A 15,644-nucleotide genomic window follows, 5' to 3' on the forward strand; every position below is an offset into this window, starting at 1 on the left:
CACGTCATCGAATTTTGAGAGCCGCTACTCGGGTCTAGTTAAATTGCTCACCTGTAAAGGAGGACTACATTGCAATCTAAAGAAACCAAAGACGCAGCTAAGAGCGCTTTTCCTGCGTAAAAACGGGCCGAGCAACAGCTAGCTGAAATCCGCGACGTCCCGATGACGTGGAGGTGCTGACTTTCCGGCGCTTAACTTTAAAAATAATAATAGTAATAATAATGAGGAAGATTCAGTTCCTCTTTCCCATTTCCCACTAGTTTTTTCCAAGCTTTTTCAACGAATGAACTAGCACAACAACTTTCACCTGATCCAGCGGCGGTCTTTTTAGTGTCTCAATCACTAAAGCCTCGCCTCTCCCACGCGTCACGACGAATTCGGCGATAGGGGGGCCCCTTTGTAGCGGCTTTTCTCCCTTGCACGCGGTGGCTTTCTCGTCGCGATGATACACACACGAGCACAGAGGGGTCGTGAATAAAAAATAACGAGTGGCGGTACCTCGTGGGACGCCTTATTACGGTTCTATACACCTTGCCCTTCTATAGAGTTATTGCTTTAGTCATTAGGCTCGCTTTGTTTTCGGCCGATGAGGCGACTACGTGTGCTTTGTTATATTGACATGAGTGTCTGTATGTGTGTCCGCTGAGTCCGTTATGTCCTCCACTGCTGCCAACGCACAATGTATTTACACCAGTCAAACAGCTTGCTACGCACTCGAGGTGATGTATTGCTCTCTCTCCCTCTTTTTCTCCGCTTCTCTCTCTCTCTCTCTCTCTCTCTCTTTAGCTCTGCACCAGCTTCTTTTTTTTTTCCTCCTTGTAACACCGAAACGCGTAAATAAGGAATACAATGCGAGTGTATGTACAAAACAAATTACGAAGTCACCGGTATTCGAGCAGTGCGACAGGGCGCAGCTTAAACACGCTGGCTGCCTCCCTGCTCATTTGATCGCAGGCGTGCACAAAAATAAAATCAACGGTCACACTGGGACGCGCACACACGCACACACAAAAAGAAACTCCCTCTCTCTCCCAGCTCCACAAGCACAAACGGCCAGCAATGCAGTGGCCAGCAAAAATAAACAATGTAAAACACATCACCGGGACAGTGCATTCATCATCGTACACTCTCACTTCAATCACATCCTTCACGAAAAAATAAAAAAAAAAAAGCGGCGAGTCCCAGTGTATGGATCAGTCGGCGGTGTTCGGAACATTCACAAAAGCCACGAACGAACGCCAGCGCGATTTTTTTTTTTTTTTTTGCTTCCTAGGTACTCTACAATGCGAAACGAAATCTTAAAACGTGGGCTTTCCTGCGCTTCTGCTACGTCTGAGCCCGGTCGCAAAGCCCCATTAACGGGAGTCGAACGGGCGACCATTCTGCTACCGAGCGGCGGCAAGCCACGAGCGTCTAAAAGAGGCTTGCGCGAAGCGCAGCCTTCTACGTATTTACCTTCGGTGACGTCAGAAACCTCGCCCACGAGAATGAAACACTGGGACTCGCCCTGCCGTATCTAACCGCCATCTAACGCTATTCCCGAGGAACAATACGAAAAGCGCTAAAATAGTAAGGACGCGCGAGAATCAAAAGCGCCCATCAACAAGAGAAACACGGGCACGGTATAAAGCATGCAACGCACGTATTTCTCTAACGAAAGGTGCAAGGACTACTAAAGTGCATGTATACGCACGCAGTACGTTATTGCGCTTGCGGCCGTGTCCAGCGGCATAGTAAGGCATTAGTCCCTTAGGTAGCGAGGGCGAGCTTCGGGCCGGCAAAATGTACACGGCAGAGAGGAAGCAATCACCGAACGCCGATTACGTCACCGATATGAGAATGCACTCTGCCCTTCGTCAAAACAAAAAAAAGTGATAAAGAATACAACAGAACAGTGTCGTAGGACAGTAAGCTCACTTTCCTATATATTGGGAGCCAATTCGAAATCACTACGGGCGCGGTAGCGAAAGCTTGCCGAGACGCTCTTCTGCGAAAATCGGAGTCGGTGGTTTCAATCCAGAGATTACCACACTGGCACACGCTTAGTCAAAGCCGTCATTACGCGACAGCACTATTACAGCCGCCGCTAGGCCCTGTAGGTGGAGACTTCTCGCACACCAGAGTTTGTGATCGAATGGGAAGCTGCCTTTGCTGACACCCCAATCCTTATGAATTGATTAGTTTCTGCCCATACGTACAAATTGTGTAGGAACCAATTTTTTTTACGGGGCTGCTTTGTCTCACAATATATTTTTTTTTCGCCGTAACCTACGGCCCTACCATAGTCAAGGGTTAAAAATGTAACGTCGTGGGTCTAAGTGACCCTCTACAAATAAAGTCCGAGTTTCTATTTTAGGCGTGATATTAATCGTCCGTTGATTGTCTGCAGACGATGAACGACATATCGAGACTCATAGTTGTGCAGAGCGCTCCATAAGCGTGCCACGGTTCACAAGTTCACGCGCTGCTACTCGGACTCTAACCACGGCGTCCCTCCCTCAGTTCGGGAAGTTTGTTAAGCTCCACGTTTGCTGGTGGCAATGAAACGCTTCTGCTGCATCTACGCAGCGTGAAGGGAAACAGCTCCATGCGGACGCTAACTCAGTCGCATGCTACGATCGGTGCTTAGTCGCAAGCTGGTTACCACATCCGCGAGGCCCGACGCGTGATGGAAACAAAGCTGCGTTCACGTACATCATCCAACAAAGCTTTCAGCTTTGGGCTGACCAGCATAGTATGTTGCGTAGTCGTTTTAACGCGATAGCGTTAAGGAGCTCGTGTTGCGCAAAATCCGGCGCCGACGTCACGCGTCGGCGTCCAGCGTAGCCTCGGCAAAAAGAATTACGAACCAAATTTCGAACCACGCATACCCAACCGCTTCTCTACCACCAAAGTTGCTCACACATTGTCTTTCATACTTTACAGAGTTAATTCTTGGTATTTCAAGAACGGCAGCGCATAAACAAATGCAACGGGAAGAAAACACCGACAGCGCACGTCCTTTATCTTAGCTCCTCTCAGAGCGAAATATTATAAGTGCGAAACAATAACGGGAGATCGACCCACGCAAGAGGCCGCGTTTCTACCAGAGAGCTCGTCTTCGTGCATAGCGTTTGCAGCCAGCGTTTTCCTGTACACGTTACGGTTACATAAGCTGCAGATGCCGGAAAGCATGAAAAGCAGTAAGGAGTCCTTGAACGCTATCGGGTTCCACTCTTAAGGCGAAGCTTAAGCTCCAAGTTTTTTTTATCGCCTAGACCACGCGCACTTTTCTGCATTTCCGGATACTTGCCACATTCAGTGTCCCTGCGCTGCGGGTTGCCGATGAATTCGGCTTCGCCCTGCGATCGGCTATGGCCTCCTGGTTATCTCAAGACGGTAGAGCTACCGCCTCGAAAAGGCGTTCGCCCCGGTTTCCGCCCCCGTGGCCATTTATTCGTTTATTTTATTTATTTATTTAACACTTATTCAACCGCGAAGCTTGCTCTCTGAAAAACCCGAACGTGGTTCTTTACGTGGCTTCCTGCCACGCTCGGGTGGACGCCAATTTTTTACTTTCACATCGCGGAAAGTGATAGATGCGGTTAAACTTCAGAGTCTGAGCTGTATAGTGTGACGAAAAAAATATATATAATATATAAAACACGGAAACAAGATCTTTGGCGCAGAGTGTAAGAACGCCCTGCTATATAGACATATGGAGATGCATTTGTATAAGCCGCAGCTCCAAATCGGCAAACACATTAGGTGAAGGAAAACTGCAAAGGATTTTGCTAAACAATCTTGAAATGGCGGAGAGATGGGGAGAATTCGTTTACATATCACTTGCACTACATGCACATTTTACTACCTATACATATGTGAGCAAGCAGCTAGCTATGACAGTAACAAGCGAGCTCGTTAAACATTTTGTAAAATATACGCGCCGCAGCTAAAAAAAAATTAGAAAAAACGAGGCGATACAGTGAATTCCAAGCACTGCTTCTCATATCGGTGACGCTGCCTAAATCAAGCCTTTGGTATGGCGATCGATAATCGAAAAAAAAAAAGCGACCGATTTGTGCGCGGGAGTCGAAGAACTTCAGCAAGCGCGAAAACTGCTCCTTCCGTCGTAAATATCGTCCCGGAAAGGCAGCGCACGTGTATACTGCCGACTTCCGAATGAACCCACGACGCCAGTTGAGAGACGCTGCGACGTGGATAATACAAATCTAACGCCAAGAAACTCAAGACACGGTTTGACAAGTTAATGAGTACTCGGAAAGCCTAAGGAAACAATCGCCTGAGCGGAAATAAACGAGAACAGACTCGCAACAGGCAAGCGGATTCCGAACCTGTCACACCAACAAATTCGCACACATCAATAGTGTAGAACGAGAGTATAAGCAAAGGAACGTTCGACTGCGGCGACCTGAGGAAGAAGAACCCGCTGGCACGAAGTACTGCAGACCTAAAGACTCGGAGACCACGGGCATAGGAAACGATTGGCATCAGCAGGTGCCACCAGCTTTAGCCCACTGAAGAGCAGAGGCTTTTTTCCAGGAATCACCCACACACACTACAGTGTTCGAACCCTACTGTGCATGTGTATTGCCATTTACGGGTTACAGGAGCCGCAGGCGAGAGCAGCAGCGCTGGCGGCGGTGACGGTGCGTTGAACCCGAGTGCCAAAAACTATTATTGCAATGAAAGGGTTATGTGCTACACAGCATCTTCCGTAGAAGCGTCAGCAGCAGCACAGTAGGGAATGTAAAGTTTCGTTTTGTTTCCTTCGACGAGAACGGCATGGAAAAGTGAAACAAAGAACGTTTCTGGCACACTTTGGTTCAACGAACTGCCACATGATGACGCTGCAACTGCTTGCGTCCAGGTCTCCATTGTTTCGGTACCCCGTAAACTGCAATAGTATGTGTAAGGACAGGCAAAAAGAGAGATCCCAAACCAATGAACAGAAGGAACCTATAGTCATGTGATATTCAGGGTGCATGAAGTGCTGAACATGGAAATCAATACACATGGGGAAACTGATAAAGAAAACAGTCATACATGGAGATGCTCAATCAGGGATAAGTAAAACTCTTGAAACAAGTAGTTTTATGAGGAACACAAGAAGGCCAGTGATTGGTTAGTCATAGCTCTGTGAGCAGGCACACCTCACGATTTTCACGGACAACATTTATGGACAAAGACAAATGAACTCTATGCCCACAAATAAAATTTTGGAAGTGAGGATCAAAAAAAAAAATTAAGGCTGCAATGCGTGTTGCTTCTGTATTGCACACCCCTAGAAGGAACTAGCCATGCTCTGAAAAATCGAACAGCGGGCATCTCTTTGCAGACGTCAGAAGAGGTGGTCCACAACGAACTATGTGGCCCGTTTCTTTCTCTCTCTCTCTCAAACGTAAACCCACATAAAATCTAGTTGGCCATGCTCGTTGGAACCAAGGTGCAACATGCTTAAACTACTTCCTCGCCTGTGAACTATGCGGCCCATAACAAACACTGGGCAGCCACACCTTCAAACTAGGACCTGAACTAAATGTTACACGACAGACTATATATGGATACACGAAGTCCTTTCAGTGTGCTGTTCGTTCTGCTCCTAATGCTCGCTGCACAATGAACGTTGGAAAATGGCCTCCTAACAGAAATCCTGATACAGAAGACAACAATCTTTGCTCTCTCGCTTCCATGAAAACACATCTGCCAATGATGTGGTGGTGGTGCGAGTGGAAGCCGGCAACGCTGAAACCTACAATAACACACACCGACTCACCAAATTACAAAACACACCTAACACAAAAGCGGGACAAGTTTGAGCCTTAAATTAAAACCGTCATGTCATAAAAGGGGAGCATGACACCTCAACAGAGGCTGCTGCAACTGCCAAATACAAGTAACAGTAGCTTGTTGGCCTGTAACATGGTTACTGTTTCTTTCTATGGGCATTTTTAATTATTGCAAGATGTCAATATGTTTCCTCTGACCCTTCGTCAAATTGCATAGACTGCATCACAGAGTTCCCATCAACGGAGACCTGAGTGGACAAACACTGCAGAAATTCACAGAGGAGGAAAGGCTTATTGCTGTTACAGTGAAAGAAATACGACGCTGATGGAAAAACACCTAACAAATGAAAGTAACACAGCTTTTGATTGTAGAGTGCCACGGCTGTTACATTAATGCAACCTATGCAAAATCCAAGTGCATCTTTTAAGCATTACTGGGCAAAGTGAGAGCGTCATGACAGAGTTGTTAAAGCTAGAACATGCAGTCACAAAGCTGGCAGCACAACATTACAAGGTAACATGAAATTACATAATCAAACTTGTTCTTTTAAGGGCAATATTAAAAGCACTCCTAAAAACTTATGATTACAGTTATGTGAAACAATATCCTCTTAAAATAGGAGCTTTGTACGCACATTACACATTACACAGGAAACAAAGCAGCAATATTCATTAAGTTGAAACTACTACCTTAGGGTCCTCTGAGCCAGTTTCGGTTAAAGGAAACCAAACTATCAGTGCGCTAATCTTGGCACTTGGTAGCTGACTGCCACTATTTGCAAACAATATACGAGCCATGTAAAATTGGCATCGATATTGGTGACATTCAGAAGGCAAATATGAATGATGCATGTAATGTCATTATTACTAACATGCCGAAATTTAAAAATTTAAGGCTTCCCTCTACCTCACCCCTCAATTTTAGTGCCAAAAAAGCCAAGCAAGAAATTAGCTATATATGTTACAACAAATGAAAGCTTTAACTGTTAAATAGGTTTCCCTTGACTTCAGTCCCCCTTTTTCCTTCTTTCCACACTTGCCACTTCAAAGAGCTGAGGAATGCAAAAAATCAACAATAAAGGAGAAACGCACAATTTCATTGTTAAATAATGAATCCAAGCTGCAGGCAAAAGACTTGCTACGAGGGCAATCGGTCACACTTAGATGATCAGCCTGTGTGTACACTACAACAATTATACACAGAATGTAAATAATAACTAATACAAGGTAACAAGGAAACAATAAGGGTGCATTCACAGCTGAGGTGTGGAAGCATAGCATAGGCATGTCGGTATCAATAGATTCTGGGAGTCTAAATCAGTCTCCGTGATTCAAGGAAGTCTGTGAAATGAGCAAACATTACAGGCTAGCAAAACTAGGACAAGTGGATTGTGTGGCCCTGCTAATGTCAGAAGGCTCCACTGGAGAACACTTGTTGCCATTACGACAGGGCAAGCCAAAATCATTGCAACAAGCTACGAAGTAGAGAAAAGCGAAGGGCCAGAGTCTGCATGGCAAGTGCTAAAACTGGTATTCCCCAAGAAAAATCAAATTTAATCTGAAGGAAATGCTTCTTGCTTTAGCCGCCTTCAGCTACCAAACTTGCCTTCAGGGAGTAAACTGATTCATAAAGTTCTATGCCCAAGTTCACGGCGACCGACGACTCCAGTGTGAACACACCCTTGCAGCAGCGATACCAGACGGTGGACCGTAGGCCAACGGGACCTTCCCGCGCGACCTTTCTCACATCCGGTACAGGCTTGATTGCATGTGGCCCTAAGCACCACCCCATAACTACATCGGGTAGTCGCTGGTTCTAACGATCGAGCGTGAGAGAGAGGGGGAGACAGAGCGTGTGTGAGAGAGAGAGAGCGAGCAAGCAGGTGAGCGTTACTGCGCGCGCGGCGTAGAGGGGGGCGGGGCCAGCCGCAGTCTGACTAGGAGTCCTCCCGCACGACGGCGAGCACGCCCGGCGACCTGCGGCGTCACTGGCCGCTCGCCTGCTGGGGCAGCGGCGACCGGACGCCCGCGTCCCGGGGAGAGCTCGCCGCGCTCGCCGAAGAAGCAGCGGTCTCGCCACCACCGCCGCCGGAGCCTCCCGTCGCCGACTTTGGGTTGGGCGACGCGGAGGAAGGCCGCTGTGGCTGTGCGGTGGCGAGCCGCTTGCACTTGGCCCGGCGGTTCTTGAACCAGAACTGCACGTTGCGGGGCTCGAGCCGCGGGAACCGCTTCCTGTACGGCGCACTGTTCAGCTCGTCCGTGTGGCGCACGATTTGCGCGTGCGAAGGGTGCGTGTTGAGCGCGAACCAGCGCTCGAGGCGCGGCACTTCGGTCACCGGGTCGATGAAGGTCCGGTTCCGCTTGCGGCGCTCGTCGCGGAGCCCGCCCGGGGAATCGACGCGCGCCGCCGCACACCCCGACGTCGCCCCCGAGGACGCCGTCGTCGCGCCGCTCTGGCACCGCGATTCGTCGTCGTCGCTGTCCTGGGGAGTATCGTCGCCGCCCGCCACTCCGCCGCCCCCGCCGCCTTCGTCCTCTTCCATGTCGCTGCTCCCTTGCGAGTCCCGAGGCTCCTCCTTTACCAGGACACCGTTGCGGCCGCGCACCGACAGGTCCAGCGTCGCCTCGGGGCTTGGCGGTGGCGAATCGTCGTCGTCTTCGAACGAGTCCTCGTGCATCATCATGGTCGCCGCTTCGCCGGCGCCGCCGAGCGCCGAGGCGGACGAAGAGAAGCCGTTGCTGTTCCTGTGCTGGCGAAACCCGTCATCCGAGTCCTGCGTAGAGTACATCCCGCAGTCCCAAGCGGGGCTCCATAGCGGAGGCAGGAAGCCGTTGCTCAGCGTCGAAGACGCTGGGCCGCCGTCGCCCACAGCACCCAATGAGGTTGCGCCGGTGGAGACGCCGGAAGAGAGCTTGAGCTCGGCCCGCTTGTGCGCCGCCCGCGCGTTCTTGAACCAGTACACAACGTTGTTCACGTCGAGGGGCTTGCGTCCGCGACGCGAGTCCAGCGAATTCAGCTCGCGCACGTACTGCTGGATGGTGAGCCTCGACGGGTGCTGGTTCTCCGCGAACCAACGGTGCAGCTTGGGCAACTCGAGCTCCGGGTCGAAGGAGGTGCGGATGCGCGTCCGCGACGAGGAACAGCCGCCGCCGGCGCTCAGGGACTGTTGCAGACACACCGGGTGCTGGTTCTGCTGCTGCTGTTGCTGCGACTGTTGGGTCCCGGGCGGTGCTCCGGCTGGTGGCGGCGTGGTGATTAAGCTAACGGGTTGCGCAGCGTTCGAAACGGAAGAAGAGGAAGAAGGCGGCGGGGGCTGCGCCTGGAGAGGCGGTTGGGACAGGCTCAGCTGCAGAAGCCGGGGAGGCGGCGGCACCACCGGAGAGGCGTGCTTCTGCTGTTGCTGAAGGTGCTGCTGCTGGAGTTGGTGCTGCAGAAGCGCCACCTGGCGACAGTGCTGGAACACCTGGTGCAGGTACCACTGGTCGAACTTCTTGCGTGTGTCCTCGGAGATTTCCCACTCGGCCTTGCCCTTGCTGAGAGCCGCTAGCGTCGTCTGTGCCGAGGAAGGGAAGTAAGGGAGGGGAGGGGGGTCGTATGCCGTGGCGAGACGACAGGGAGAGGAGGAGAACAAAAGAAAATGTAATTCAAAACAAGCGCGCGCGCAACGCATGAGCGTGTACGCGCAGTTTCTGGCGGACGGCACAAAGCAAGCGCACGTCGACGTCGGTTTCTGTGGCTCAAGAGCCTCTTAGGCCTTAGATGATCAACGGCAACCGCGCTATTCTACGGCAAGTGACTGAAGAGTGACTAGGCACAAAGAAACGATCATCATCAGGCATTCTGCATATAATGCGGAGCAGGTTAGCGCGATTCTCTTCTACTCCGGCCGTGGCTGCGCATGGCGCGGCGGCGTTCGCCCTACCTTGGAGGTGGCCTTCGGTGGGTGCAATGTTTAGGCGACCCAACATGGCTGATGGCTTCGTGTGCGCCATTTACCCGCGCTCCTGGTTCCCGCTAAAGCGAGAGGCAGCGCGAAGGGGAATTCGCCCGCCGCTGCTGCTGCCGCCGCCGCCGCTCTTCATCATGTCAGCGTCCTGACAGCGAGTGTCCGCATTCGTTAAGATGCGTTCACGCTAGCCGGTTGCCCGCGTGACTCCATGCTTGTAATTTTAGTTAGTGAGCGAATATTTACAGCAGTTCATACGGCCGATAGAACCACTAACCTTGCCCGCAATTAATGCTTCACCTTTCGGGCGAAACTGCGGCTTTTTTTTTTTCTTTTCGCAAAAGCAAAAGGAGCTCAGCGCGCCTTCCCGACAATCCACGTGTAAGTCCGTCAACCATTTCAGTTGGACATGCGCCGTTACCGCTAAGGATATACTCGGGAAAGTTCGTGCAAGCAGGACTTCCAAGCTAAGGAAGGTGCAGGCGTATATAAGAAGCACGCAGTACAGAAGTGTGCCTGTGCGTACGTACCTGGTCGATGGGGCAGCCAGAACTCAGCAGCAGCGAATGCGACTGAGCCAGCAGCACCTGAAGGAGCTTCTCCTTCACGTCGTTCACCACGTTGGGCTTGGGCCGGCTGCAACGACCAACACAACACCGCACTGGGTGGTCGCCGGGCGGGGGGTCGAACCCCCGAGAGCGTTGCGCGTGTCTGCGCGCGCGCGCTCTTTCTCTCGCTCGCTCTCTCTCTCTCTCATGCTCCCCGCTCGTTTTCACGACAGATCGCGCTGGTAGATAAGCGAACACACGAAACTGAAAAAGACTACTCGAGCCTTCGTCTACCGAGGATGCAAAGAAACAAACGGACTCTTGAGTGAGACACTGCAACGAAGAAAGCGTTCATTCGTACGCCGGGGCAAACGATAGCTACTAAGACCCTGCGAGGCAAGCATCAGCAATGATCGGGCACGGCAAGGTGAGGGGGATTCCCCAAGTCACTTCACGCGGGAGTATAGCGCGGGCGGTTTGCTCGCAAAAAAAAAAGAGGGTCGGATTTCAACCGAGAGCAAAACAAAGCAACCAGATGCCAATTGCAATACAGCCACGACCTTTCGGCTCCCCGATCGGCAGAGCAGGTTCCTCCGGGCCCTGGAGGAGCTTGCCACCAGCGCCAGGGCGTCGAAAAGAGCATGACCAGTGAGACAGAATGAAATAATAAAAAAAGCTTCGTGTTCGCTATACTTTCATCCATTGTTCCGTGCGTCGGCCAGCGTCACGCAAAGGCGTAAAGCTTATCTACGACAGACACAGAGAGAATATGTTTTTTACTACATCTCACTGCACGTGAGCGGCACCTGCATCTCCGGCCGTGCAACCGCGGTACAAAGCCACCCTGTCGCATGCACTAAGACTTAAGGACGCGAACGTCTTCTGTACTTAATGGTGCGGACGGTAGGCAGGGCACTGCGGACATTGCACTTTAAAAAAAAGAAAAAGCAGCATGCCTCTGACCACAGTTACGTACAGATACACATACTTGCGCCGTAAGGTGTGGTAGATGCTTGATCATCAACATAAGCCCAGTGGCTACGTGCCAAGCTCGCATCCGGAGAACAGGTTCACGACTACGTCGCTCTCCGTCGCGGAACGTACCAGCGAATACCTGCTGACCGCGAAATCGTTCACGCACGGGTATACATACCTTGCAACGTCTTCGGGAATTAGCGAAGCGTGTAAGCGTCCAGTAACTGCCACAGTTTTTAAGAGGCATGCACTGAAACGCGCCACCGGTGCGCGGGTATACACTGGAAACTCCGTAAAACCGGAGAACTAAAGACAGCGTCAATTTCATAATCGCGGCGCGCCCACAACTACCAGCCGAATCAATGGCTACCCTACCTGCCACAGGTGCAGCGAACGTCCTAAGTACACACGCTCACCGCGCACGCGCCGAAGCTCGCCACGTGGTGTACACACACATACACGACACGGCGCGTACCGCCGCGCAAGACGCACCTGTACAGGCGTATCCTGAGAGTGGCCACCTGCACCAGGTCGCTGAGCATGTCTCCCACGGTGGCCTCCGGCAGCTCGGTGATCTGGTCGAAGGACAGGGGCTTCCAGTTCTTGATCTGCACCACGCCTGCGGGCGCCACAAGCACACGCGTTCGTCAACGAGCCGCTCTCTTCAAGCACGTGCAAGAGTTGCGGGTGGGGAGTCGGGGAGGGGGCGCAGTTTCTGATGGGGCCTGCACGGTCCTTCAGACTCTGAGCACGAACCTAAAGAAGGGCACCATCATTTACGTACTGAAGTGATGTTCCCTTTGCCTACTTCCCCGGGTTTGTTTCTTTGTTTCAATCAATCAATCAATCACATAGTGCAGACCCTTGGGTCCAAGCAGGTAGGAGGCCAATCAACATCAAACACAATGCGAAAGACATGTCAAATAAATTTTTGTTTCAAAACAAGCAATATCAAGGAGCACTGCGTAACACCGCATATTGCTTTACTTTGCTTGCTGCAATGCGTAACAGTCATGACTACTATTAATGCTTTAGCTGAATGCTTTGAACTAAATGCTGTAAGCATTTAAGCAGTTAAAGCTGTAAGCAGCTAAATGCTGTATGCTGTAGCATCGCTTTGGGCTGAATGCTTTTCTCTTCGGCCATACTAACGCTGTGTAAAAGGCAAAACAAAGCGATGTTGAAATGATGCCGGCCATCTATAGCTTGGACATGTCCTGGCGTCAAAGACTGGCCCCGAAAATGCACTTATAATATATGAAGTTACGAATGCACAAACTGAGGACTGTGAGTGATGGCTTATATGGACGATGCATATTTCACAAGTCAGTGCTGCAGTATATGCATGAATATAGGGCCTCCTAACTTGCATATAATTCAATTCCCACAATATACAAGGTGGCAAGCCTGGCTAATAAATATTTTAAAACAGTAGAACCAATGTGTCGATATCTTTGTGACAGCTGTGCAAGCGTCCTTCAGCATATATAATGGTATGCGGTAAAACACACACACACACACACACACACACACACACACACACACACACACACACACACACACACACACACTACTGTATCTACATATGTACAGGCGCCGACAAAAGTGGCATACTCCACGCAGCGGGAGCCGGAGCAGCGGCACACTGCATCGCGACGCCATCTACATTGACACGCGTCAAGCGACATGGCTGCAGATAATAAAGGGCACCCATTGGCTGTCTCGATCCCAGATGCCGCCTGCTGCGATGCGGTTTGCCGTTGCTCCGGCTCCCGCTGCGTGGAGTATACCACTTTTGTCGGCGCCTGTACATGTTTATTGTATTTTCACAACAGCTTCATTAAATCTCCATGCCTTATCTCTCTTGTCTGATTTTCTTCTCTTAACTCTTCAATCCAGCCTTGTTGATATTGCATGTACGTCCAATGCACACGTTGAAATCAATCTGAAGCTCAGATTAGTTTACTGGTAATGCCTTATGTGATGCTATATAAAGACTGATTTGGTTTGGTTTGACAAGTTTTATGTAGGTATCGTAAACGGTCATGCCCATTCTGGCGGATTGGCAAAGAACGAGCCAACACTCAGTAGCACACCAAGAGTGGCTAAATCAAAGGACATAAAGAAAATCAAAGAGTGCGTTAAATATATTTTCCCCATTTCATTAACAGATCTGTGACTTTCAGAGATGCCTGTGGGCCGACGTTACGTGTTGAGGTTTTATGTAGGAAGTTAATGATTTGTTACGCCGAACTAAGGTGTGCATAATCTGTCACCATACAAGGGTTATACAGGCCCGTTCGCGGTTACTTTCATTCAGCGCCTAGTAGCACTCCCAAGTCGGCAGTTAACGGCCAGAAACTGGCACACCGCAAAGTTGAGAGCAAAGAAAGCTGTCGCTTTAAAATTTGAGGGACGGATTTTGAACCAAACTAATTATTATTATTATTGAATAATTATCGAAGTCACGTGTCACTACGAGCGACGTCACACTGCGGACACGAGCACGTAGCGACGTCACCGTCTGGCTTGGAGTGCGACGGCTGCGAGAAGGAAAAACGGCGTCCGGTTTGGAATTTCAGATCTTCCCGCGGCGCGTAGTGATGTAATACTTTGCAGACACGATCGTTATCACGCAGTGTATGCTCTGCGCTTGTCAGCTCAAAACGGCCACACCTGGTGAGGGGACCTTTAACGTTAGCGAGAGACGCAAACTAATCTTTTAGTAACCAAACGGAACGCAAACAGCTACGACGGCAGCTGGAGGTAAAAAAAAAAAAAAACACCAAGTACAAATAAACCTCGGGGGCACAAAATGTCAATTTAGCACAATTCAGAAATGGCTACCCGCTTGACCCGAAGCGCGCAGGCGTGAACGCCGCCACGTCAGGCGATGACGTAGCTCCCGTGGAACGGAGGTCTGAGGGAGACAGGGGGCAAAAACCGCTTTTAGGGAAAAAGACAGAGATCCAACTGGTCCGGACTGCTTGGCGTCCTGATGCTGCTTAGTACACAGGCTCCGCCCCCGTAGCTATTATGCCAGCGTATAGCCTCATAAAGTTATCCGCTAGTATATGTGCGAGAGAGAGAGGGGGGGAATGAGACGGGGGAGGTATAGGCTGGTTCTGAGCAGATGACTTCTCGGCGCATCGGGCTGCGGCATAATGCGTATACCTGCTCGAATTGTATTCACGTATAGGCACCGGAATTTCCTCCATTTTTCTTCCCCTTCTAGTTCTTGCGTAGGCTCATCTCTCGTTCTATACGATGCCTGACTGCACGCTCTTACCTTGGTGCACCTCCCCCCCCCCCCTTCAGCAGTCGTATTATCTTAAGACCGCGCACAACGCATATGCGGCGAGCGCTCTCTCCGCATCGGCGGCTGAGCGTCGGAAAGCCCGCAGAAATAACGACGACGACGGTTCGAACGACAACGCGGGCAAACAGAGTTCGGAGGAGAGAGACGGGGGGAGGAAGCGCGCGTATATGCAGCACTGGATGATGGGGACGCCACCAAAGAAAAAAACGCATACACGCACGGGTAGAGTGTTCTAGAATACGGTACGCACGGGCTAGCTCCAGTGGATGTAACCGTTGAGCCAAAACCCTCGACACATCGGCAGCAGTAGCAGCAAAAGTAAAGGGAAGAAACGAGCCTTTCTTTCTTTCTTTTCGCCGTGGCGGAAAACGCGCGCGCGACCTTTTCGCGCTCGGGCAGGTCGCAGCCACCAGCACGCTCGGTGCTTATAGACGCGTACCGTACACGCGCTAGCTGTTTTTCGGCAGGACTGGCGGTGGAAGAGCCGCAGGGGAAGTGGGGGGGGGGGGGGGGAGAGGTGAGTGCGTGTTGCGAAGGCGGATAGCTTTCGCTATCCCGGGCTAGCGCGCGTAATTCCTCGCCGTCGTCGTCGTCGGAGCCGACCTCCACCTCCTCATCCGTTCGCATATGCGCGGGCGGGCGCTTTTCTCTGTTGATTCGCCCCGGCGTCGTCGTCTCCTCCGCGGTGCTGCTGCTTATCCGCGCATTCGTATAAGTATCGGCTTTGCCGGCACCGCCGCCGGCCGAAGCCGCCGTGCGCGACGGAGAGCCCGTTATTATTCGCGGATTTTGGAGGCGCCTCCTCGCGGGTGAACTCGTTTTCGTGCAGGCTCCCGTTAGCTTACACACATATATATACATATATAGCTGTAGCTGCTCTAGCCAGCCTCTTTTAATTTGCGCTTTTTGACCCCTCCCCCCCTCTCCAAAGGCTGATTCTTGTTTCGCGGAGGGGCGGTGCGCGGGGTCGCGTTAGTTAGGGAAAGCCGGCTCTTCTTCCTTTTCCCTTTCGGGAGTGAGAGTGAGAGGGAGAGAAAGCGCGTCTCGTCCTTCTTGCGCGCACGCG

The 15,644-nt window shown here is 51.2% G+C and overlaps 1 protein-coding gene across 1 annotated transcript in view; it reads right to left on the minus strand.

Annotated features, from left to right (window-relative positions):
• Positions 1-468: 468 nt before the first annotated feature.
• Positions 469-15,644, minus strand: part of dve (SATB1_N and homeodomain domain-containing protein dve) — a 111,749-nt gene continuing 96,573 nt past the window's right edge. Inside the window, exons 4-6 of the mRNA XM_075690325.1 lie at positions 11,752-11,878; positions 10,267-10,372; positions 469-9,343 (exon numbers count right to left, since the gene is read on the minus strand). Coding sequence (XP_075546440.1) covers positions 7,775-9,343; positions 10,267-10,372; positions 11,752-11,878 — 1,802 coding nt within the window. The 3' untranslated portion in view covers positions 469-7,774. The remainder of the gene's footprint in view (positions 9,344-10,266; positions 10,373-11,751; positions 11,879-15,644) is intronic.

The sequence above is a fragment of the Dermacentor variabilis genome, chromosome 4 (assembly GCF_050947875.1).
Source record: "Dermacentor variabilis isolate Ectoservices chromosome 4, ASM5094787v1, whole genome shotgun sequence".
NCBI classification, from domain to species: domain Eukaryota; kingdom Metazoa; phylum Arthropoda; class Arachnida; order Ixodida; family Ixodidae; genus Dermacentor; species Dermacentor variabilis.